The following is a 25,298-nucleotide window of genomic DNA, read 5'->3' as shown; positions in this document are numbered from 1 at the left end:
ATTTTGCCAGCCTTCCTAAACCTAGCCCTGAAAACAACTTCAAGACAAAGTGTGGACATGGAGTACATTTGTTTTATTATAAAACTCCTGAGCTTTTCAACATTCTATACTCCCCTTTTGTGGGAAGAAGAGTCACCCTGAGGCAATTAACTCTTTCAAGATGCAGTTTGGGGGATTAGACAAGTTTTTATGCCATGTCTTTCTGAAAACAAAACAGATTACCCTGTGCAGTCTAATAGGAAACCATCCATTTCACAGCTGTGATTTGGAAAGTTGAGAGGAATTTTAAACAAAACTCTTGTTTCATTTAACATGGTGGGATATGTGCAAAGCAGACTCTTAAATCAGCTGAAAGTTTTGGGGTCTGCTTATGCCCTCACTAAGATGCCATATGGAATGGAAGAAAGTTTTACATGTTTAGCCTACACAGAACGGAAGAGAAGTTGGCATCAGTGACAGATGCCAATGTGAAAATTAAAGCAAAGCTGCTTGCAACCTTTTCTCCTGAACTCTAAATATCTTCCCTTCTGACTTGCTATCCTGGCCATGTAATCCATGTAAATGACCACGCTGTATTTAGTGTCAATTTTTTCCATAATTAGCATTTCACATTTAATTATGCAAATTACCAAGAGCAGAAATGTTTAGGGGAAGTTAATTGTGGATTTGTTTCCCACCAGCTTATTTTACTGTACCAGTGAAGTGAGTTACTTCTTAGCTTGGTCTCAAAAGGTTGAATGTTTGTTCCTCTAAACACTGCACATCCTTGGCTATTAGTTCTTTATCCTGCCCCCACCCTCTAACACATCAAAAGTTACTCTCCGTCCTCCACATTTGAGATATCTTCTCACTGTGCCTTTGGAGCACACAAATAAGATGAACCAGCCAACATGATGCTGCACAGTGTCGGAAGGAGTTTACCTTCCTTCATAATGAGGTCACCCGCTTGGCACATGGTGACTGTCTATAGACTTGGTTTGGCAGCTTGCTCCATTCTTCTACCTAATGGGGGGCAGAAATGATCCAGGAGTGGCCCCCCAGCTGGACGTGAAATCGTAAAGCAATTAATCAAACCTGCTAAAAGGCTGAGCTGACAAGAGCCGGGCGGGCCACGTTATCTGTCAATATTGCTGTATTTATCATGGAAATCCAGCGGGGCCCCTCAGAGGCTGCAGTTTGTTTCCAGGCACCAGGCACATAGAAAAAGCACTTGACATTTGTATGGCTCTCCCCTCCACCCTTCAAGTCGTTCAGACAAGAAAAGCTGCACCTACCCATTTCTAGAGGGAGAAAGTAGAAACTTGCAGTGAGCCTTAGCATTTCTTTATCAAGCTACAGAGTGCCAGGCTGATCAACCATGCCCATGTGGAAGAGAGACAGAGGTCAGTTACCGTACATACTATAGACACAAAGCTTGTAACAATTTGGCCTGACTTCCTCTTCCTCCTCTGACCCCATCAAGGACAGTTTGTAAGGTAACAAGGAATACTGCAGTTACTAACATCTACTCTTTTGTGGATATGATGCTCATGCATTCATCAGGGTTGGCTCCTGGAGGAGGATGGTCCAGAGAGGAGGGACTAGCTTGGAACTTGGGTTCAGGTACTTGTTCTGCCACAGACTTTCTGTATGACCTTGGGCAAGCCACTTGGGAATCTGAAGCACAACGAGGCTAACAGTACTGTGGTGTCAACAACATTGCCCTAGCGCACAAGGGTGAGGATAAACATATTCAAGATTATGAGGCCAGATAAGTACCTTTAAAAAGTCAAGATTACATGAACTTCATAGTCTGCAACATAAAAGGTCCAATTCTAAAAGCAGCCTATTTTTAGATTCATTAAGGTGTTTTTTTTTTTTTGTTTTTTTTTTTTACAAGTACCTCTCTGTTCCAAGTTATTTAATTCTAAACACACTGTCACACCAGGAATACATAAGGATTACTTTACCCCAGCTGGTGCTGCTGTATTGACATATCTTTTTCACTTGTACATTAAAAAACGAGTTAGTAAGAAAAAAGCCAAGACCCTCCACTGACACTAGGAAAGGGAGCTATATTTCCCAGTCATCCTTCACATCGGTCTTCTGACTGTTGCAAATGTTTGAAGAAAATGGTTAAAATATTATGAGATGATTTAAATGATTTATTCTGGGTCAGATGCAGTAGTAGAATCTCATTCACGTAGAAATTTTCAATTAAAGCGCAAACTTTGGGAATCTGCTCTTAATTTCTCTGTGGAAGTAGCACCTAGCGTTTTACTGGCTGACTCATCCAGAAATTTAGCGTCAATACTCCAAGTCCCACACGGCTAAACTCCATATATCCCCAGGCCTAAGTGTTTTAGAATAGAAGATTCCTACTTGGTCATCTACAGGAAAGAGTATTAACCGTGGAAAGAACCACCCTTCTTAGTACTGACATCCTGATGATGAAAGAGCAACAAATGCAGAAATAATGAGAGTGCGGGAAGAAAACTGACTAACATAGAAGGCTCTGAAAATTTGTGTCATTCATTTCTCATCTAAGATTCCCAGGAAACAAAGTTACAGCCATCAACAGCAAATGAATACAAACAGATAAAAACGAACAAACAGTACAAGTGTAAATACCCCATCATTACTGATAAGTAAATATTACACAACTTCAAGTGTTCAAAGCAGTGTACAAGCATCAATTATCAATACTCTGGAAGCCTAGGGTAAGTGGTCCCATTTTACTGATCAGGAAACAAAGGTACAATGGCATAACGATGTCAGTAACAGAGAAGTAGCAGAAAATTCACTATCCAGCAACAAAGAGGGAATCCACTCTGACTTAATTTACATTAACGCTGGGGACACTAAAAGCCTAATTGTGACTATACAAATGCTCACATTAAGCACAGATCATTCTTTTCTAAAGAGTATGGAGAAATTAAATACAATCTTGTTACTGCTGTAGTTAAAAATAAAAAACTAGATGCCAACATTAACTCAGGTCCATTGCACCAGTGCAATATTTCTCTTCCAGTTTTTTTCAATACAATATATTTACATTATGAAGCGTGCACCATAAAGGCGCACACAGTCAAGTTACAATTACTATTGGAGCCTTAGCCTTCCCACTGGCGATTGTTGTTTGAATGAGGCACAACTGTTCTAAAAAGGGAACACAAATGTTTGCATGACTTTCCATTTGTTTGGTAAACTTGAGTTCAATGAGTAGGACATCAATGTTCCTCTAGCTAGAGAAAACTACTGACTCTAGGCAAATTAAGGAGCCCGTAAGCATTCATGGGACATCTGCCCAGTCTATTACGCACCAGCAGATGATATTCAGTGGGTAGATTAGATCTTGCTGCTTCCAGAAAGACGTTAAACTTATAGGTGACTATATAAACTTGGCTACATGTAATCTCCATGTACAAGGAGATACATTTGCACCAACAAGAAATACTGGGCAACAGAGTGCAAGCTAAATGCAATACAAAAGGTACCACTCCAGAAATGCATCTATTTGGTCTGTCCCTCAGGAAACTTGCACTTTAAATCGCTCTGCTAGAAAGGGTCCTCAAAAGGAACTAAGTCTTTTCACGAGACAGCTGTTTTGTATAACATGTACACCTGACCCAATAACAGAGTATGATTTCTCTGCATGCAGAAACTCCCTCTCTCATAAATAAATGCCTAGAAAGCACATTTGAGACACAAAATAAGGCATCAGAAGGAAACATGCCTTAGTAGGTTGCTATGCTTACTAGTTACAACATGGGAAGAATGATCATGGCACAATTTTAAAATACGGAAAATACCACAGCCACCCCAGTAAAGTTTAGGAGCCCCCATTCAGAACCATCTGAAACAGATTAAAATTTCATGGAGCATCTTATCAGTAACACGTACCTTTGCCTATAACAAGGCCACACTTATCAGCTGGCACCGTATAGGTTATTTCCTGCATGCCGCCAGGTGTCCCAACACTCCAGTCCCCACGACCACGACCTCTTCCCCGGGCTACTGCCAAACTTCCAAAGCCATCTCGTTCCTTAAAGGAAAAAGCAGTATTTCCATCAATTTTTTTTTGGACCCTGACTCCCAAACATGTATTTCTAATTTGCCACATTACAAAAACAAATAGAGTTTAAAACTGCATGACATAATCAATACTAAACTAAGGAATTCCTGGCCTTCATTTTAGTATGTGAGATTCTGAAGCAGTTCAGAGAAGTGAAGTTAACGAAGGTCACAGAGGCCTTCCTGATTAGGTAGGTTGATTTTAGCAAGTATATATAAATGCATGCCTTCAAACACATAATATCCTTCTGTGACCAGCAAGTATGCATAAAACTCAAAGTCCTTTTAATTAATGTGCTCCAATCTGAACAGGGCTAGTTACCTAGCTTTCTTTAGAGCAAGTCAGAAACCTTAGCATTAATGCACACTGTTTGGCACCAAAAGCTTCATGGAAGCCAAAAGTTAACCCTTTCAAACACCAATTACATTAGTAACCACTGAAATCCCTCAGCTGCAATACGCAATGCTCCAAACCAATCTGAACCTCCAAACAACAGTCAAAATTCAAAGAAGTTTTAGGACAGTATAAAAGAATCCAGATGTTTTTATCTCCAATGTAAAGGCCCTCTGCAGTTATTGGCCAATGTCACAGAAGGTTCAAAGAGAAAGTGGCTGAGGAAAAGGTTTCCCTTAGTACGTAAAGAGGTTTTTAAATCATAGGGAAGAGCCACAAAAGACTTTTCTCCCCCACGCCTTACAGAAAGAGCAATGGGCCTTTTCAGAATAGAATAAGGATGGGTAAACCAGTGTGTAAACCCATAGCTAGAACCTATAGAAGAGATCTAGAGAAAGGAGCTCTGCCTATGCCGTTCATGTGCTGTCTTTCTGAGCATTTCTCACCCTTATCAAGTACTGTGATAGAAGCAAGGTTTTCCATATTAACCTTACCCCTCAACACCATACTTCCCCCTAATTGGGATAGAGAAACACTGATTTTTTTGAAAACGTGAAAGTTGGATTTTAATGGCTATTTACTCTAAGATTTTCTTTTTAAAAATAAACCTGATTTAAAATGAAATCTGAATTTAAATGAAGGATTAAAGCCTAAAATTATAATTTCTTAAAATATGTAAATAGAAAATAAATATGCTGAATCCACAAGCCTAATCAGAAACTTAATTCAAGGTTGTTTTTCTATCAGAAAACAACTAGAGGAAAAACCATCTAACTTGAGATCAAAATTTATATAAATACAGCCCACAGGCCACATGCTATACCCTGACCCTCTGGGGAGGGAACAGAGGCTATGCAACTGGTTTTGCTTTGTCACAGACAACCCTGCAAGATGAGAAGAAATTGAGAGGATAATGACATGAACTAGGGATATTAAAATGCTTTTATTTTGGTACTTACTGGCTCCTGAACTGCTCCTCCATGCTGCTGCCTCTGACACAAAGGCAGCAGGGGGGGAGGGGGGAAGAAGGGGGAAGAGGAAGGGGAACGCCCTGCTTGTAACCATGTAGGTTAACCAATGAGCTCTGGCTCATTGGTTAACCATTTACGCTATCACATTCCTAACACGAACTTGACACTTATAATGAACATTCCTCCTAATTTTTTCCATCCATACATGGGATAATTTTTTATGTGCACCACCAACAGAAACAAAACCTAGCTTTGGTGCTCTGCTAATTAGCTGAGTAGGATTGGAACCTCTCCTGACTAGCCGCACAAGTGCCTGGCTTACAGAGAACACCGCTTATCATGTATAGGTGCAATACTTGTTTGGACACAGCATTCATTTGAAGACTTTAGTATAGTTCGGGGAATAAAGGAAAATCTAGCGGAAACTGCAAAATATTTTTGTAACAACCATCTTGCTTCAGCATCACTGAAGATAGGAGGATCCAAACTAACTCTCCCCTGAGATGAACAATGGAATTCAGGGCTTTCTGAAAAGAGAACAAAGTTGCCTACTCAACCTCTGTTCCGTCTTAGAGGGCCTTCAGTCATACCACCATGTCTACTATGTACTTCTCATAACTACATTGCCCATTCTCTCTTAATATAGGTGTTTGCCTCACTGGAGTCTACAGACCCACCTGTGCCGTGAGAATCAGTTCATTGATGATATGAGCTGCATGCTGACACCGATCAGGAAGGCCCATGACCTGTGCGACTCTTTCAGGACTAATCCCATCATCTGTGGAGTGAGAGTAACAAAACTTAATTAAAGAGAGAAAAATGCCCACCCGTCAAATGAAGTTTCCCTTCCATAAGGTCACAGCCAGTGTTTTCCCATAAGCAGATCAGTTGCATTAGACCCGTCATCTGTTGTCTTTACCTTTTGCCCTTCCCAACTCACCTATCAAGCCCTGCTGTTCATCTTAAAGAAGCTAAAAGAAGCCTGAAAGACTGCTATAGTCTACAGTACTCTGATCCAGAGGAACTGTGAATTCATCAAGTTCTGATCCCTAAAGACCAGGTACATCTTAAGTAGAGTTTTTTGAAGCCAGGAAACAAGATTTTCCATAATACAATTAGCTACAAGGCCAAGACACTGTGGCCATAGCGTCTAATCTTTTGCAAATTTCTTTCCAATCTCACAGGCCACAAGCAGAAAATCTCTAAAAACTGCACGACGAACCAAGGAACTTGTATGCCATATCTAAATTAATGATAGAATGGAACACTAAAGCTACAGCTACACTAGGAACCTTACAGCAGCACAGCTATACAGCAGAACAGCTGTGCTGTTGTAAGGGCTCCTGTGCAGCTGCTCTTTGCTGGCAGGAGAGAGCCCTCCTGTAGGCAAAATAAAACCACTCAATAAGTGGTAATAGCTTTGTGGGCAGGAGAGCATCTTCCACCAACAAAGTGCTGTCCACACAGGTACCATGAGGAAAACTTTTGGTTGGTTGGCACGTACATTTTTCCACACACTAACTGACAGAAGGGTAGTACAGTGCCTAAGTAATTCCAAGGAGACAGAAAACTAAGCTGTTGTAGACTAGCTCTAGGCAATAAATGTTGGCAGTCCGTTTGGCACAATTCTCACACAAACCTGGTTTAAACTGAATCCTAACGCCAGCATCGTTCTGAATTTTTTTGATCATTTCTCCATTTCTTCCTATTACAATTCCAACAGCAAACCTGGGCACAGAGACCTGATGGGAAAGGCAAAGCAGTGTGAAAATTTAGACTGTTTTACTCACATACTATGCCAGGTTAAGTGAAGCAGTTCTAGGCAGTAATGTCTCACCCCTCTGAAGCACAAGTGTATGGGCAATATCCGTGCATTAAAATTACCACTAGCCATAAGCCCCTTCCCAATCAGAGCTATCCCTCTTCATCTCAAGAATGGCTTTTCCAAAACACAATTTTGGAGGAGATGGAAGTGCCACCCCAAATCCAAACAAATGCCCTCTTCTGGAGGATGGATGTCATATATTATAAGGCAGGGAGCATTATGAAGAAAATAAATCTCATTGGCAATGTTTGAAATTGAATGGTCTCCATTCCTCACCTACCGTGTGGGGAGGTAAACCATAAGCACTTGTGAAAAGAACATACCTCTATGCTGCCTCCTCCCATTCTAGAGCTGAAATCACTCCGTACGCCTCGGAAATCTGCCTGATCTTTCTCTCGGATGATCTCCAGTACCATTTCCCTTGCTTGCTGTGGGGAAAGAAACTATGGTTACCTTTAATTGAGGTCTATCCCCCTTCCCATCTTGGTGCTTGGGACCTTATTGATTAGAAGGCTTCTGGCAGAATAGCTTCTTCTATTATGCCAACAAATTCCTTCACTTGGAATTTTTTACCATTTTACTGAAAATTGTATTTTGTATTGCATTCTCCTTTCCTCATTACCAATTTGACAGCTTTTAGGAGGTAGATCCCCATGTACAAACATGGACACTTGTTTCTAAAATACAATCTTAACTGGGATTTAAGGAAATTCAAGACCCTTGCTACTGATCAGAACTCAAACCCAAAACATGCCATGGCAGAAGCTATGATGGCGTGTTAAGCAGCAAGTCCACAAGAAGATGGGGAGGAAAAGACAGAAAAGAAAAAAGAAACATAAGCTACCTAAGGGTATGTCTACACTACCACCCTAGTTTGAACTAGGGTGGTTAATGTAGTCATACGAACCTGCAAATGAAGCCCGGGATTTGAATTTCCCGGGCTTCATTTGCATGTCGCTGGGCGCCGCCATTTTTAAATGTCCGCTAGTGCGGACTCCGTGCCCGCGGCTACACGCGGCACTAACTAGGTAGTTCGGACTAGGCTTCCTATTCCGAACTATCTGTACGCCTCGTTCCACGTACAGGCAGTTCGGAATAGGAAGCTTAGTCCGAACTACCTAGTTCGTGCCGCGTGTAGCCGCGGGCACGGAGTCCGCACTAGCGGACATTTAAAAATGGCGGCGCCCGGCAACATGCAAATGAAGCCCGGGAAATTCAAATCCCGGGCTTCATTTGCAAGTTCGTATGACTACATTAACCACCCTAGTTCGAACTAGGGTGGTAGTGTAGACATACCCTAACATAGTGAATGGTAAGCACTGGAGAAACACTCTGGTAACACTGGTCTACAATTTTTTAGAAGTCGTCTGCTTCAGAGATAAAGTGTGCTATTTATTATGTATTTTGATGTGCTGAATTCAAATATGACAATTAAAACAACTGATTGGCTACTGTTTCCAAGATATTTAAGTTTTTACATTTTACGTCTATGTATATTGTGTAGATAGTAGAGTTTTAATCATAAATTGTAAACCTAGGTCTTTTCATGTGTTTATGGTTGCTTTACATGGTAATATTTCACCTGTCCTGTTTATGTAACACTTTAAAAATCAGCAAAAGGATTATATAAATAAAATGTATTATGAAACAAAAGGCAAAAAACTATTATGTACATAGTTTAGTCCTATTCAGTGTCTACTCGGCGCTTCTTGGCTTGTCTCTTGTATTCATTAAATGGAGCATCTCTTGTCACTGTCCAGCAATAGTCTGCAAGCATTGATGGGCTCCATTTGCCCTGATAGCGTTTTTCCATTGTTGCAACGTCCTGGTGAACTCGCTCGCCGTGCTCGTCGCTCACTGCTCCGCAGTTCGGTGGAAAAAAGTCTAGATGAGACTGCAAAAAATTTATCTTTAGTGACACATTGCAACCAAGGCTTTTGTATGCCTTGAGGAGGTTTTCCACCAACAACCTGTAGTTGTCTGCCTTCTTGTTTCCGAGAAAATGTATTGCCACTAACTGGAAGACTTTCCATGCCATCTTTTCCTTGCCACGCAGTGCGTGGTCAAATGCATCATCTCGAAGAAGTTCACGAATCTGAGGACCAACAGAGACACCTTCCTTTATCTTAGCTTCACTTAACCTTGGAAATTTTCCACAGAGGTACTTGAAAGCTGCTTGTGTTTTGTCCATGGCCTTGACAAAGTTCTTCATCAGACCCAGCTTGATGTGTAAGAGTGGTAACAAAATCTTCCTTGATTCAACAAGTGGTGGATGCTGAGCACTTCTCCTCCCAGGCTCCAATGACTGTCGGAGTGGCCAATCTATCTTGATGTAGTGGGAATTTCTTGCACGACTATCCCATTCGCAGAGAAAACAGCAGTACTTTGTGTATCCAGTCTGCAGACCAAGCAAGAGAGCAACAACCTTCAAATCGCCACAAAGCTGCCACTGATGCTGGTCATAGTTTATGCACCTCAAAAGTTGTTTCATGTTGTCATAGGTTTCCTTCATATGGACTGCATGGCCAACTGAAATTGATGGCAAAACATTGCCATTGTGCAGCAAAACAGCTTTAAGACTCGTCTTCGATGAATCAATGAACAGTCTCCACTCATCTGGATCGTGAACGATGTTGAGGGCTGCCATCACACCATCGATGTTGTTGCAGGCTACAAGATCACCTTCCATGAAGAAGAATGGGACAAGATCCTTTTGACGGTCATGGAACATGGAAACCCTAACATCACTTCCCAGGAGATTCCACTGCTGTAGTCTGGAGCCCAACAGCTCTGCCTTACTCTTGGGTAGTTCCAAATCCCTGACAAGCTCATTCAGTTCACCTTGTGTTATGAGGTGTGGTTCAGAGGAGGAAGATGGGAGAAAATGTGGGTCCTGTAACATTGATGTTTCAGGACCAGAAGTTTCATCCTCTTCCTCTTCCTCATCTGACTCAAGTGAGAATGATTCTGGTGCATCAGGAACCGATAGTCCTTCTCCGTGGGGTACTGGGCGTATAAGCTGATGGAATGTTTGGATAATGCACAGTCCACTTTTTCTTCTTTGACACACCTTTCCCAACTGGAGGCACCATGCAGAAGTAACAATTGCTGGTATGATCTGTTGGCTCTCTCCAAATCATTGGCACTGCAAAAGGCATAGATTTCCTTTTCCTGTTCAACCACTGGCAAAGATTTGTTGCACAAGTGTTGCAGCATGTGTGTGGGGCCCACCTCTTGTCCCGATCTCCAATTTTGCAGCCAAAATAAAGATGATAGGCTTTCTTAACCATAGCGGTTATACTGTGCTTTTGTGATGCAAAAGTCACTTCACCACAAACATAGCAGAAGTTATCTGCACTGTTCACACAAGTATGAGGCATCTCTGCTCACTTTGGCTAAACAGAAATGTGTCCCTTTGCAAAATCAAACACTGATAAATAAGAGAGCACGACACTGTACGATTTCTAGAGCTGATATAGGGCAATTTGTTCAGCTGAGTGATGCAAGCTTCGTTATGATTGCATCATCCATGACTTCTATGAATAACATGATGCAATTCATATCATGTATGACGCAATACCATCTTCAGATTGCATCATTCATTGTTTTGCCTAAAAAGCAAGTACTGTTCAAACCCAGTCATAGATTTATTCATAGATCCAGTCAAAGATGTATTTTTGTCATTTCTGGTTTAAATTGAGATCCCTTCCCTTTATAACTCACTTATCCTCCACCATTCGCAAGTCAAGGATCGTATATACTGACCCAATAGCATATCTTGAAAACTAGAGCCAATCAACAATTTTAAGCATCATTTTCGGTCTCAGTGACCCAGAATTAGTAAAGTTTGACTACATTTATTTCAGAAGCATTTTGGCCGTAGAGCAGTATAATCTGAGAAGATCTGCCTACATAAACAAGTCATCTTAGGTTTGTTTCCAATGGCCTTTCAAAGCTACCATATAGCCCAGATAGTAAAAGTGTACATTACTACGGGCTTGTCTCCTCTTACCAGGAGAGCAGTGCTGCATGTGATTTAGCACTCAGGAAGAATATGGAAAATACGCTAAAGCACATCTAGCATGGCAGACAGAGGTGAGATGCATTCAGGTTGAAAATGCAAGATGGCTTTTAAACCTGTGTTACAAATCTACACTTTTGTAATGCTAAGTTTAAATAGTTTGACTGAAAGTTGACTCATGACCTGAAACACTATCGTTATAGGTGTTTCTAAAAGCACCTAAGACTATTCAGCTCCAATGGAGGGTGAGGTGCAGTAGGGGTGGGGGGAGAATCATAAAAGCTGAGTGCCTTTATGGCAGGACCTGAAAATCTAATTTTAGCTCTTGGGTGCAAAATATTCCTATACCAGCATTTTAATATCTCAAGGATTGTCTAACTATCAGTGTGTCAGAATCTAGTAAAAATGTGCCCATTTCACAGAAGTACCTCTTAAGCACAACTTGTTGTAACAGGTAGCTCTAAACATCCATTATGAAGCATCTTAACACCTCTGCTGGGATCAGGGGATTAAGCTCGGAAGACTGTGTTTTAAGTAGAGCACCTAGCACATCAGAGCACCTCAATGCTACTGGGGCTCTACATAAATATTGAATAAGCTTAACCCTTTAGTGCCAGCAACTGTTCGGCTTTCAGATTACAAGTGTTATTTAGCTGAGATATTAAAACAGTCTGCTTACACTAGAGCCTTTTCTGTAGCGGAGTGCTGGTACCTACTTTCCTCAGTAGGAGTTTAGAAAGAGCAGCAGCCATCATTTTCTAACATAGCATCCACAGATTTAGTCAACCCCACTCCCAAGCACCATTAACAATTCCACCATGAAAGGTTCCCTTAGTACAATTATGAAGAATCACACAAAGTGATTTTATTCCATACCTGTACTTTAAAAGCATCCCCAGTAATACGCAGAGGTTTATCTGCTCCAGTTGGTAACGGACCATCTTGGATCATAACCATTTTCACTCCTGTCCGCTCCTGCAAAACCCACACAACACATTAATAAGCATAGTCCCTAAACAAGAGTGAACAGTGTCTAAACTTTGGTCACTAAACACGTGCGTCAGATCAGAATCTTTTCAGCATGCTGTTTTTAAGCAAACTATGGTACTCTACTATACAAAGACCATAACTGTTCTACAGTCCCAGTACAGGACTGCAAGGAGGTGCGTTTCTTACCACACCTCATTCTAGTATAGAAACAACTGCAAAAAAAAGAATCCAACTTCTGTCTTCCCATCCAGGTGTAATAGTGAGATGAGAACCTCTCTAAAACACACAATTACTTGGTGTGTCATATACCTTTGGATGATACAGCCATAATTAAACTTAACAAAAATCATAATAACTATCTTAGCATAAACATATTTCTGAAGCCCTTTGTAGCTCTTTAAAGATTTGAGACATATACCAAGATAGAAGAGAAAGTATTTCCAGGAACACTGATTTACACACACAGATGTTTTAGTGGGGGTGGAGAGAGTGGAGATTAAATTCCAATTTAGCCTCCAGAAGTAATGAAGCTGATGAAACATATCCTAAGGAACACAACAGAAGTCATAAGCAGCTTCACGAAGGCACCTGAATCTTGACCTGCAGAGCTAGATGAGGGCCCCTCCTAAGCAGAGCTGAGTGCTTCCCTTATGTAAACAAATCTCCACTAGGAAATTAACTGAGGACAAGCTCATTCCTTTTGAAACTCAGAGCTGGATCCGAACCCAGATCCCTGATTGTGAAAGACTAATATGCTACCCTCATACAGGAGGCACTAGAGGCTCTTTATTTTAAAGCACTCGTCCTTGATCTCTGTTGGGTCACATGCCACTTTCTTAAGTTGTTGTGAAGTGAATGGATGGAACCTCAAGCAAACGTACTACTAGTGATACATGCACTTTAGTTTGGGAACCTCTAATCTAGAGGAACTTTGCTAAGAGAAAGTTCCTTGAAGTAAAATCATCTTGCACACCTGCAACTGTTTTATTGTTTCGCCTCCTTTGCCAATGACTAGACCCACTTTGGATGCTGGAATCAGAATCTCCTGGATTGTACTGTTGCCATCAACATCGTTGTGAAAGCCAGGTCCATTCCGACAGCGATCTACTATCTGTCCCAGTAGCCTCTTTGCTTGTCTTTGAAAAGAACCAAGGGAAACAACCATTAGAAAACACGGTTTGATCTGCCTAAGAAACTAAGAACCACTGGAGTGAGAGACATTTGGGGAGAGGAGAAGTGAAGAGATGAAAAGAAAACCATGGTTAGCACAATGGCTTTTATGCTTTGGAATGCCAATCACCTATTGGAACTTGGATTTAAGACTTTTGATGCTTACACATTTTTAAAGCATTGGCATTCACCACATCTTGGATGTATCGCATTCAAGAAGAACCTCTATTGCCTACCTCCCCATTTTATAAATCACAACTGCAGTCTCATTTCCTGAGAGACAGGCAGAGAACACAAAAGATTAGATCACCACCCTCTGATTCAACAGAGCCACAGGTGAATTCTTTCTTTTCAGCTTGCTCTCGCCACACAACACTGGCCAGGGTTTGTTTGCAACCTCCCATCCTGGCTGGGGCTGCTACGGCTGTACAGAAAACGAGGCAGGGGCCTCGTATAGCAACCTAGGGATGCTAAGAAATGAGTAATTTGTTAATTGTGTAGTTGATAAAAATTTTGTTGACTACACAATTAATCGATAAGGGGTAGCACTACTATCACTCTATGCCGGCTCTTGCCAGCTCTGGCAATTACCCCCCTGTGGCTCTCCACTACAAGCTGGGACTGAGCCAGCCTGCCACTGCACTGGCTCTTAATGCTGGGACCAGCGTCAGCCCCCATTGCGGCTCTGCAGTGTAAAGCATTCAGAGCTGGCTCAAAGGCAATCCTAGCTCATGCCAGAACCCGGCATCAACCCCCGCGCTAGCTCTTAGTATTTGTGGTGCAGAGCCGCAGCAGGGGTTGATGCCAGTCCCGGCACCAAGAGCTGCTGCGCAGGCAGGCCTGCTCAGACCTGGCTCATGCTGGGACCTGGCATCAACCCCCGTTGCCACTCTGCACCACAAGGACTAAGAGGCGGCGTGGGGGCTGATGCCAGGTCACAGCACAAGCTGGAACTGAGCCAGCCTGCCCCTATCCCAACTCAAAAATTTACTTATGAGAGGGAGGAAGTGTTGCATGTGGGCAACAACATTAACTGAAAAGCACCCACTTATCAGTTAACATCAGTTAGTTGATTACACTATTACATCCCTATGCAACCAAGAAACTAAATGTTGCTTGTGACAGACGGATGATAGGGCTAGGAGGTTGCTCCCTGGCAGCTTCATAGTGTGTGAACTGACAGACAGTGGCTTTCCATTTTCACGTTAATTGCTACCATCTATGTGCCCCTTCACTGAAGAGGCTGGAGCCAGGTCACCAATCCCCCATTTTCACTCCCTCTTCCACTTAGTATCCAACAACCCTATATACATCAGGACTCTGCAGCATACCCTCTTATGCTGAATTCACCTGGGAGTGTCAATTCAGGAGGTGAGGGTCTGATGGACTGTATCCAACAGCACAGCATCCTTGGGCCTCAATCAGGAAGTGAGGCAGGAGTATTTTGAATTAACACTTTTTAAAAATATTAAATATTAATGAAACCCTTAAATTAATCAAGTTTATTTTTGAAAAGAGACAAATTTTAAAAAGATAGGGCATGTTTAAACAGAGCATCACCCACCCTCTGTTTTAATGTTTTCCTTACAGTCTCCATCAAAATTAATTTTATTCAAAATTTAAGGCCTTTATGAATAATTAAGATTTTTTTAAAAATAACAATCCAACTGCTAGGAATATTGCCCTATTATTGAATCTCCTTCCTCATTCAACTTCAAAAGTCTAAAGAAGTGGGATCACTTGAGACAGCCTTGGTTATGAGTACATGTTTAGTTGCATATTTCAGAACTTTACAGTGTTAAGATCTGCTCTTACCCATTTTTCCCCAAGTATCTCATCAGGCATTACAGCTTTTTATTATTTTGCTCTTGTTCTGAAATATCCTTTGCTAGAGGGAAAAAACCACCTCAATACCAGCGAAACTATATTGTTTGCCCTATAATGTGTGCTTGACTATTACACTTATTCTGGTTCAATGCTTGCAGAAGTATAGTAGAGTAAGGGGTCTTAAGCATTCTTATATCTCTTAGGAATGGAAGAATAGTGAAAATCTTCTCTTGAGAGAGAGAGACAGACAGTCTTTGTGCCTACATATTGTATTAATTAAATGCAACTCAAAGATTTCCAGATGGATTTTAAAAAACCCACCTACCCAAAGGTTGGGGAGAGAAAGAGCAGCTCCATATGTTAAGTGTGTTCCTGTAAGCCTGAGGATCCTGGATCCAGTCCCAGCAGGAGGTCCTCAACTGGTTTGTGAGAGTCTCAAACTCAGCTCCTGGGAAGGGGGAGGGAGGAAAGACTGTCCCTAAAGTTTCTATAGGCCTATAGAATAGAAACCCCTGCTGGATTGCCAAATGGGTCTCTACCATGCAGGGACCAGAGTTCAAGTTTTGAGTTCAGTCCTTCACTTCTGGCTGGCAGCAACGTGGAAGAGGCACCCGGATGTACCACACGCTGCTCTACAGCAACACCTCCAGTTTTTTCAGGAGTGCACCTGACAGGCTCTGGGGGCCTCGTGCAGCCCCTCTTCAGCTGGAAAGATGCCCATCTTGGTAGCAAAGTGAAGGGGAGAAAAGCAACCTTTTAATGGCTTAATTTAGTATCCTGGAAACTTGCAGTTAGTCAACTGCATCCTAAGTGCCCTAATATCAACCCTGTGAAGTGGAATTCCATGGGAATTTCTGCAGAGGGTTCAGCAGATTGTAACTAATAAGCCTTGGAAGAGTCAACTCCTCAGTGTTAGACCAAGTAGTTCTAGAGTCTGGTGACCCTAAAGCTTCTATAGCCCAACATTTGCTGGTTGTGGCTAACCAAATAGCAGCACTGATAGAACACAGTGGGGTAAGGAAGAGGAAAGGAAAGAGACAGGAAAAAAACCCCAAATGAGACTCACTCAATGCTCTCTGGCGTTCCGGTGAGCACGCAGGGTCTCTCCGGCATCCCACCGCTGTCTGCGAAGGGAAGAACATCATGACAGGGACTGGATATTTCACAACTCTTGAACAGCAAATGGCAGCAAGCCAAGCAGACAGATACAAGCAGCTCAGGTATAGCCTACATAACTAGCTCTTTCAGTGGTAACAAGAGGCAGTAAAATCTACATTATCCTTTATGGATTGCACATTGCAAGAGGGGGGTTAGAGACAGCTAGTCTCAAGAATAAAGTGCAGCCTCAAAGAACACCCAGTTCTTGAATGATGCAATCAGGCTCAATACCTAATTTGAATGCTTGGCTACAATTCATTATAATTATGTATCTGGAAATATGGCAAATATTTGCTAAGTGTTTATTTATTCTTCAATCACCCTGCATGTTCATTCCTGCTTGAGTATTCAGTCTTGCTCCTGTGGGATCTTAGGCCAATACGATTATGGTGTTTTCCTACACTTAGTAAAATTGTATATCCCACATTAGCTTTCTTTTAAATGTCACACTCCTAGTAAACAAGTTGTTACACTCAATTGAACTGGATTAAAAAAATGGACAGGTGCTTCAGTGACCATAGGGCAGCACTAAAATGATCCCTTTGCATGTAGAGCATGTTAATGAAAACTCAGAGATCCAGGAGCAACATATTTCAAAGACAAAATGGATGTTTCCTTTATTTTCCTGCCAATTAAGAACACAGAAGATAATATTTTGCAGTACCACACTTCAGTTCTCCCCTGGGGAAAAACAAGACTCTCTTCACAGCAAATGGTATAAAGCAAGAATACACAGCATGCCACACCAGACTGGTCCAGTCTCCTTTAGGAGGAGATAGATTCCATCAGGTTCAACTCCTGACCTCTTGAAATGTCAGTTTCCAAGAACTGACAAGACTAATCAATTAAATATAATCCACATCTGATCTGTTGAAAGTGCTGCTGCATGACAGCCCTATATAGGAGCATTTCCCCGTCTCTGTAGGAAATACCATGGACCACCCTTTAACTTAAATTGTATCTGCTTCTTGATTAGAGGTGATCGCTTCACTTTGTTCCCAGAAGTAACTAATAGATCAGTTTTCTGTGCTAGTATTGAAGTTAGTCCCAAAATAGAATTTCCTCATCCATTATTTGGTAACAGGTGATAACACATAAGACTGTGATGCACAGCCAGGTCTTCACATCTACTGGACACACCATATTTCAATGCCCCACTCTGCTAATTTTCTACTACACACAGTAGCTCTTACCTGGAGCAATCTGAATTTTGCAGCCAGACTCTGCCTGGATCCTTGAGATCTGCTCACCGCCCCTGCCAATTACTGAAACAAGTTCAACAAGTGTCAATTTACTGTTGTCCTTACCAAGAACAGAGTATCTGCTACCTTTACTCCATTGCAACTGGCAGTAAAGGAGAGATTGTATTCCAAAACTGTAAAACAGGCTTCCAGACAGACAGAAAGTCAGTCTGAGGGTAGAATCAATAATGTTGTTGCTGAATTCTAGTAACTGTATTTCCTTGTAAATACAAGTGTTACACTGAAATGTGAATACATGGTAGGGAAAAATAAGTCACTAAGGAAACCAGTTCAGGAACACTATTTTAAGGTTACTGCCCTATGACATCTTGAATGTCAAGTCTGGTAGGAAACACATGGCTGTCCTGATAATTTTGCAGGCAAAAGCACAAGTATTTTGATTGTTGCTTTTTTTAAAAAACTCACTGTCCCTCCTTCAAGAGCATTTTGCTGGTCTGGATCTACACTTTAATACACCCAGGCTTAATACTGAAGTGCCATGCTAGACCTCAAGCTAAAAGTGAAAGCTAGCCTACATTAGATCTGCTGCATCACTGGATGATGCTTGTGTTCCACATTATGATGCTGGGGCAGAAGATGCACAGACAGCCATAGATATCTGTCCCAAAGAGTACCATAGTGGACTCATAGGAGGTCAGCCAAGTCTAACAAGTAGAGGACCCTCAACTGTGCAACCTGTTTCTGCTAGTACCTGTGTGAGCTTGAATCTTTATCGCCCTTGTTAATGTGTGACATGAAGCAAGGTTTTGCCCAGGTCTCCTTCCAATGGAACTACAGAACCACACTCTGAATGGCCATCATCTGGCCCTCTACAGAGATTAGGGTGGGAGAGATGGAGTGGGTAACAATGTCACTGCTTTAGAAGACAAATAAATAATACATGTAATTAAAATTATGCAGATCCTGAACAAACTCCACTCAGAGGGTGTCCACCCAAATCTCCGGGCACCTTTGACATGTATTAAAAATACTATGCAACGTGACATCTGACACACATATGTAACAGCTGGCCAAAACGGGCCGGACGAAGATATGGAATAGTGGGTCCTGTAAAAGATTAATTTCTACTCTTGTTGAATTTTTCTGCAGAACTGAACCAGAAAGAATGTTTTCAATTTCAGCGTCATGATGGTCATCCTGGTTAGCCTACATGTAATGGCAGAAAACATGGATTTTCTTTCCCAGTCTTCACATACTAAGCAGAGCATTTTGGGTGATGCTCCTTTGCCAGAGAGATGGCATGCTTGAATCCAAAGGCTATGGAACATGCCATGGCAGTAGGAAGTGACACATGGATTCCAGCATCTGAAGAATAAAGGCGTTAGCTAAAGAGAGTCATGACAGCGGGAGGATTCCCATGAAAGGAGAAACAGAACAGCTGAAAGAAAACAGAAAATAGGACGAAGGGAGAGAGAACATCAGAGCTGCAAGAGTGAGGTGGAAAAAGGAAACAATCAGGAGAAAAAGAGAAATCCACCAGTGGAGGAAAGTGCATGCCACTTATTTCTCCCTGCACTGAGTATACTAGGGATCTATACAAGTCCAACCTATCTTAAATGTGAAAATTCAACTTTAACTTTAAAATGCCCCCTCTGCTCCTTTCTCCAGCCTCAGACAAAAGAATACTTAAATGCAGTACCTGGTTCTGGTTACAGGCAAATGGATTCACTCTTGGCAAATCACTATGTAGTTTGGTTGAGTAATTAGTGGTTACTGCCAGAGTTACCAGAACACCAGATCTTCTGAAATCTGTGTCTCCTGCCTTTCTCCCCCCTCAAAAACCTTTAATTCCATATTTATGCTATAAAACCTTTATCAGCAAAGAGGTAGTTTCTATCTGGGTTAAGTGCAGAGCAGTGTGGCAGACACGGTTTAAGTTGTCATTGTTATTAATAAGCAAGATTTTTCAGTCAGTAAATTCAAAGTGGCACTGATTTAACTTGTGTGCCTTATTCCTCACCCACAGTAAACATGGTTCCTGAGAAGAACTTACATTTTTAAACTGAATTCAGAACAGAAAAACAAAAACCAGTAATACTTACTAAATCCAACCATTTTATCAGGCACTTTGAATTCTTCTGTTATTACTGTCCTAAAAATGGAGATTCAAATAGTTACTGCAAAGAACAGTTTAGCAGACTACCCTTGACCTCCCACAAAAGCTAGCCACAGAGTACAAAGTGCTGTATGTAACAATAAACACTTAAGCTATAATCATAACCATTTAGGTTAGAAGTGACTCTTAGAGGATCATTTATTAAACCCCCTTCTTTTTGGGGGAATTGAGTGAGTTATTCCTAAACTCGGAAACATTTTAAATCAAACCTTGATTAGCTCCACTGAAGCTGATTCCTCTCCTTTGGCTATCATTGTGCCAAACAATAGGCAAATAGTAAACAGGAGGTAAATCTGACCTCAGTTTGACAAAATGACGCTTCAGACCATTAATTCTTTGCCTGTCATTACCTTAGACTAAGTCATCCCTGACATCTAACATCCCTTTCTGTATTTGTAGACAATTAAACCTCCCCTCGGCTAGATCTTCTCTGGATTTAACATAAGTAGTCCTCAACTCTTCCTCATAGGTCTTATTTTCACAAACCTTTTATAATTTGTATCGTCTCTGCAACACTCCATTTGCCTATCTTAAAATGTGATGCCAAAAACAAGTTTTCCATCTGAGGCCTAATCAAGCCTTGAGTAGAGCAGATTACCTCACTTGTTTTCCATGATATTCCTGTTAAACACAGCCCAATGAACAGGGCACTTGCCTTTTTTATTAGCACAAGATTCATCTGAATCTTCATAAGACATTTCTCAACTCTTCATATATTAAAACATGCACAATATCCAATTTGATACCTTTGAGAACAATTAAATATCTTTGGAGGAAGTTCAACACTGTTTTCTAACAAGGTCTCATACAATATCTTATAGTAATATTAGATTTAGACCAGCCAAGGGAAGAATAAGAATATGAATTTCTGAACTTTTCCCCAGCTGCATCATTGATAACTGTGACTGAGGACCTAATTTGTAATAGGATTACCTACTGCACTATAACGATAGTATCCCCCCCATACCAGATTTAGAATATCGGTCACCCTTACTGTCAGACAGCACGGTGATGCCATGGTTAGAGTCTATATTTTAAGTGAATAGTGGTGCTGGAAGAGAGTAGGGATGTGAAATTTAATCAACTAGTCGATGGATTTTCTCAGTTGACACCAACTACAGCTCCCATGCTTAACTCCCGCCCCAGGAGCTAAGGGGCAGGGAAGGCAGAGGGGTAGCGGGGACCAGGTGCTGATTCCTGGCTGACGGTTGGTCCCCACTATCCACCTGCCTCCCTGCCCCTCACAGAGATTGTGCTGGGGGGGAGGGGAGAACTGGCTTTTAAGCAGTCTCTCCCCCCTCCCCCAGCACCGGCTCCCCCTATATCAGCAAGGAGCGACTAGTCAACTATCCAGTAAGCTTTTGCTTATCAGATAGTTGACTAGTTGCTTACATTCCTAGAAGAGGATACTAGTTCTGCTTAAAATGAGATCCTCTGTTTGGAGAGGGAATAGGCAAGGCAAGGGTCTACTCATTGTTCTAATAGCCTACTTCAACTTGAGTGTAACAGTACCACTGCTAAGTTCTGGAAGGTTGTAAGTCTCCATATCCATTCATTGCCGTTTCTACTGAGACCTTAAACAGATTACAGTGGTAGTGTCCTGCCATCAACGTTTGGAATTTAAGGGGTCTGAGCAAGAGGCAATTTCAGGAGTTGCAACATCACTATCCTCTACAGAAATGCAAGACTTAAAAACCCAAGCATGACTTAAAACAGCTTTCTTCAGTCATGCTAATCCAGGCCTCACAAGGAGTCATCTGAGGGGGTCATATTTTACCAGCAAAAACAAGAAAAATTCAGTTGCCAGCTCAATGCTTGATTTCACTTCCACTACTAAAAAAATGTGTTATTTTCTTATGCTCAGTTCAACAGATTTAGACGAAGCCAAATCTAAGCCTTCCTTGTGAGCTCTTTTTAAGTGTGCAGTGTCTCAAAAAGAGTAGGCAAAAACTGCAGTCTGGAAAAAAAACAGAGCCTATAGTTTTCCACGTTTTCAACCTCTGACTTCCTAGCACTCTAGTACAGATGGTGGATCAATAAACAATTAGAACTAATCAATAAATAATAAAACATAACCCACTGCTTACCTTTGATGTACCAGGGCCCCTAACTGGTTACCTACTGTGGCAGAGAGAAGAAAAAGGGGGAAAAAAATCAAAGCATTAGCACGGATAAACTAACTTCATCCCTATAGAAAGAGTTCTTACCATTTCATCAAAAAAAAGAAAGAAAAGCAACACAGTAATTTAGGTTCAGTGGCTGAAATGAATGTGTTATGTGGTAAGAAACAGGAGGGGATTTCTTGATCAACGCAGTCAACAACCCAATGTCCAGCTGAACACAGGATAGGAAATTGATCTGCATGTCCCCATGCTGAGAGTCATGGGAGAAAATCCTGCCAGTCCAAACTCCTGTAACTTACCTCCTCCCCCTTCCCAAATTAAACCCAATGTAAAGATCAAGCAGATTGGTCCATATTAAATTAAAAAAAATCAAAAAGCCAAAACAGATTTTGAGATTTAGTTTAATCAGAAGCATTAGAGATCACTTGCACATACTTCTCTCTGTATCTCTTATCTGTGCTCCATGGAGCCCACTTAAACGGAGACCTGTTAAAGGAATAGGTCTGTTAAGTAACCTTGTGTCACCCACATTGTATCCGTTTATCACATTTTCAATGGAATACACACATTTCAGCCACATGTACAGTTGGTGGCTTATCTCTATTTAATCCTCACCTCCTCAACTAACCTCCCCCATCCAGATCTTTTTGCTATTTTTTTCACCCCACCCCAAACAGATTAATCTTCCCTCCAGACATAGCTATAAAAAATATGGTGCCACTGAAGACAGGGGCCGAATGAAAACTCTTCTGTGTGGACTTCACTTGTGTCAAAGTTACGAATTTAAGTCATTTACTTCCAACAACTAGAAGACCATTTTGATTAAGTATATGCTTGGAGAGTATTGCTTGTTTCATCTGTTTTCACCATCAATCACCATATTAATTGTGATCATATTTTGTTCCAAACTTTGACAATAATGTGCATTACGGAGTTGTCACTCAGCTGAGTGACAACAGGAAAACTGGTGCACATCACATTTTTCAAATATAATAGAAAAAAAAATTCTTTGCAATACAGGCAGTCCCCGGGTTACATGGATCCGACTTACATCGGATCCCTACTTACAAACGGGGTGAGGCAACCCCGCACTAGCTGCTTCCCCCCAGCAGACCAGGGAGACGCGGAGTGGCTTTTCTCAGCAGACACCTCAGCTTGAGAATAAAGGACTGAGGGAAGTGAGGTGTGGGAGAATAAAACTGAGCTCTGGAGAAATGTTTGGCTAGAGTTTCCCCTACAATATGTACCAGTTCCGACTTACATACAAATTCAACTTAAGAACAAACCTACAGTCCCTATCTTGTACGTAACCCGGGGACTGCCTGTACTGCAGGCCATGCCGGTCCCAGGATATTAAAGAGACAGGTGGGTATGGTAATAGCTTTTCTTGGATCTGCTACTATTGGTGAAAAGAGACTAGCTTTGGAGCTCATGAAGAGTTCTTCAGGTCTGGGAAAGGTACTCAAGGTAGGTCTACATTACAAATTTACATCGACACAGCAGTGCCACTATAGTGCATTTGGTGAAGGAGCAGTAAGCCAATAGGAGAGAACTCTGTCATTGGCTTCACTCCATCTCCACGAAAGGTGGAAGGTTGGGTTGGGACACACTGCAAAGTAGAGATATAAGCAACTAGTTGAGTACCCAATAAGCCTAGGCTTATCGGGTAGTCGAGTCACTACTCGACTAGTTGCTTCCCCCAGCCCCTGTTCCCCCCAGCACTGTCTCCACAGAGGGGCAGGGGAGGCACAGGTGCAGCGAGGGAAATAGCACGAACAGGGACTGAAGCAATTCAACTGCTGCACCTCTGCCTTTTAAATGTAGTAAGAACCCCATGGGGATCTTAATACATTTAAAAATCAGAGGCACAGCAGTCAGGACCTGGCCCAACCGGGAATTACTTCAGACCCCGCTTGCCTCAGCTTCCCCGCTCTGCACTGCCATGGGACTCTTACTACATTTAAAAGGCAGAGGCAGAGCCGGGATAGTGAACACCCTCCCATCAACTAATTGAGTAGTCAATGGAAATTCCATTGACTATTCAATTAGCTGATTAATTGTAATTTAGCTTCCCTACTGCAAAGTAGGAAAAACATCCAGCAAAGCTTCCTACAGTACTTCACCTGTGCAAAAAACTCTAAGGAATGGGCTATTTGCTCCTAACAACTAAAAGATCACTTTTGATTATGTTAGTTGTGAAGGGTATTGGTCATCACAGGAGTGGAGGAAAGAATATAGGTTTTGCATGTGGTAGGGAAAGATCTGATGCCACTCTGTGTTGGTTGGTATGTCTTGGGATGTGAGGACCTCACTTCTGAAGAACATGGCAAGGTTGAAGGGTTGTCTGAAGCAACACCAGAGCAAAACACAAAACAGATAAGGTTGCATAACAGATGCAAAAGCTGCAGATGTATTCCACTCCTACAATGATCAATATGCCCATCATTTTCAAGATCCATAGGTTCTACATATGGTGTACCTATTCCAGTACATTAAATATCCCAATAGCAAATGCATGAATGAAATTAGACAATCACTATGACCCCAAATGAACTGTGGGAGAGAAAAAAAAAGAGAGACAAAAACAGCATATCAGCAACCACTTTCATCTAATGAATTACTCTATATCTGACCTCACAGTTCTCATCCTCAAAGAAAATCTGCACAACACCTTCAGAAGATTAGCCAGAGATCTTAAATTCATAACTTTTCAAGACACAACAAGTCATGGGCTCAATAAAGACCCTGAATTTATGACTTATTACAACAACCTGTAACCCACCTCTGACTGCAGAGCTGTTAAGTGCCCACCTCCCCTCCTCTTGCAACATGTGCAAACTCTATGCTCAGCAATGTTCTTCCTAGTATTTAGCTGTGGCACTCAGAGTACTTTTCACAAAGCAGAAGAGTTCTGTAAGCTCAAAAGCTTGTCTTTCACCCATGGAAGCTGGTCCAATAAGAAATATTACTCCACCCGTATTGTGTGTGTCAAAAAAATGTATTAAATCTGTGACCAGGCACACTCTTTGGATAAATAAAATAAGCAAAGAGTCAATACCATATTTCTGTTCTGTGTCAATATCTTGATAATGGTCCTGGACCTAGATATTGACAGAATATATATTTGTATTATATTCTTTAGCTCAGAGGTAAGACAACTGCTGTGTTATTGACTCCTTAGATTTACTTTTGCATATTCTCACTATGAATATAAAATGTCCTAATTTAACAGTTATCAATACTGCAGTAGAAAAGTTGGATGATGTAATGGGGAATATTTGCTCTTACTGATAAAGGCACTATCACACAGAAGGGCAGAACAAATAAGATACATGTTTATATACTAAATCCAGAAACATACCATCGCGTCCCAAACTGTTTTAAAAAC

At 41.5% G+C, this 25,298-nt stretch overlaps 1 protein-coding gene across 14 annotated transcripts in view; it reads right to left on the bottom strand.

Moving 5' to 3' along the window:
* Positions 1-25,298, bottom strand: part of FUBP3 (far upstream element binding protein 3) — a 57,952-nt gene that overhangs the window by 13,699 nt on the left and 18,955 nt on the right. For 6 of the 14 annotated variants that reach the window (XM_075905889.1, XM_075905897.1, XM_075905896.1 and 3 more), the window contains 11 exons: positions 22,346-22,396; positions 21,875-21,908; positions 19,714-19,763; positions 17,603-17,674; positions 16,318-16,375; positions 13,228-13,390; positions 12,141-12,239; positions 7,567-7,671; positions 7,058-7,160; positions 6,096-6,196; positions 3,883-4,024 (listed from right to left, as the gene is read on the bottom strand). In XM_075905889.1, the coding sequence (XP_075762004.1) occupies positions 3,883-4,024; positions 6,096-6,196; positions 7,058-7,160; positions 7,567-7,671; positions 12,141-12,239; positions 13,228-13,390; positions 16,318-16,375; positions 17,603-17,674; positions 19,714-19,763; positions 21,875-21,908; positions 22,346-22,396 (978 nt within the window). The remainder of the gene's footprint in view (positions 1-3,882; positions 4,025-6,095; positions 6,197-7,057; positions 7,161-7,566; positions 7,672-12,140; positions 12,240-13,227; positions 13,391-16,317; positions 16,376-17,602; positions 17,675-19,713; positions 19,764-21,874; positions 21,909-22,345; positions 22,397-25,298) is intronic. The other 8 variants (XM_075905893.1, XM_075905901.1, XM_075905899.1 and 5 more) reach the window with 3 other exon arrangements.

This window comes from Pelodiscus sinensis, chromosome 22 (genome assembly GCF_049634645.1).
Source record: "Pelodiscus sinensis isolate JC-2024 chromosome 22, ASM4963464v1, whole genome shotgun sequence".
Classification (NCBI taxonomy): domain Eukaryota; kingdom Metazoa; phylum Chordata; order Testudines; family Trionychidae; genus Pelodiscus; species Pelodiscus sinensis.
This window is presented reverse-complemented; position numbering and strand designations above follow the sequence as displayed.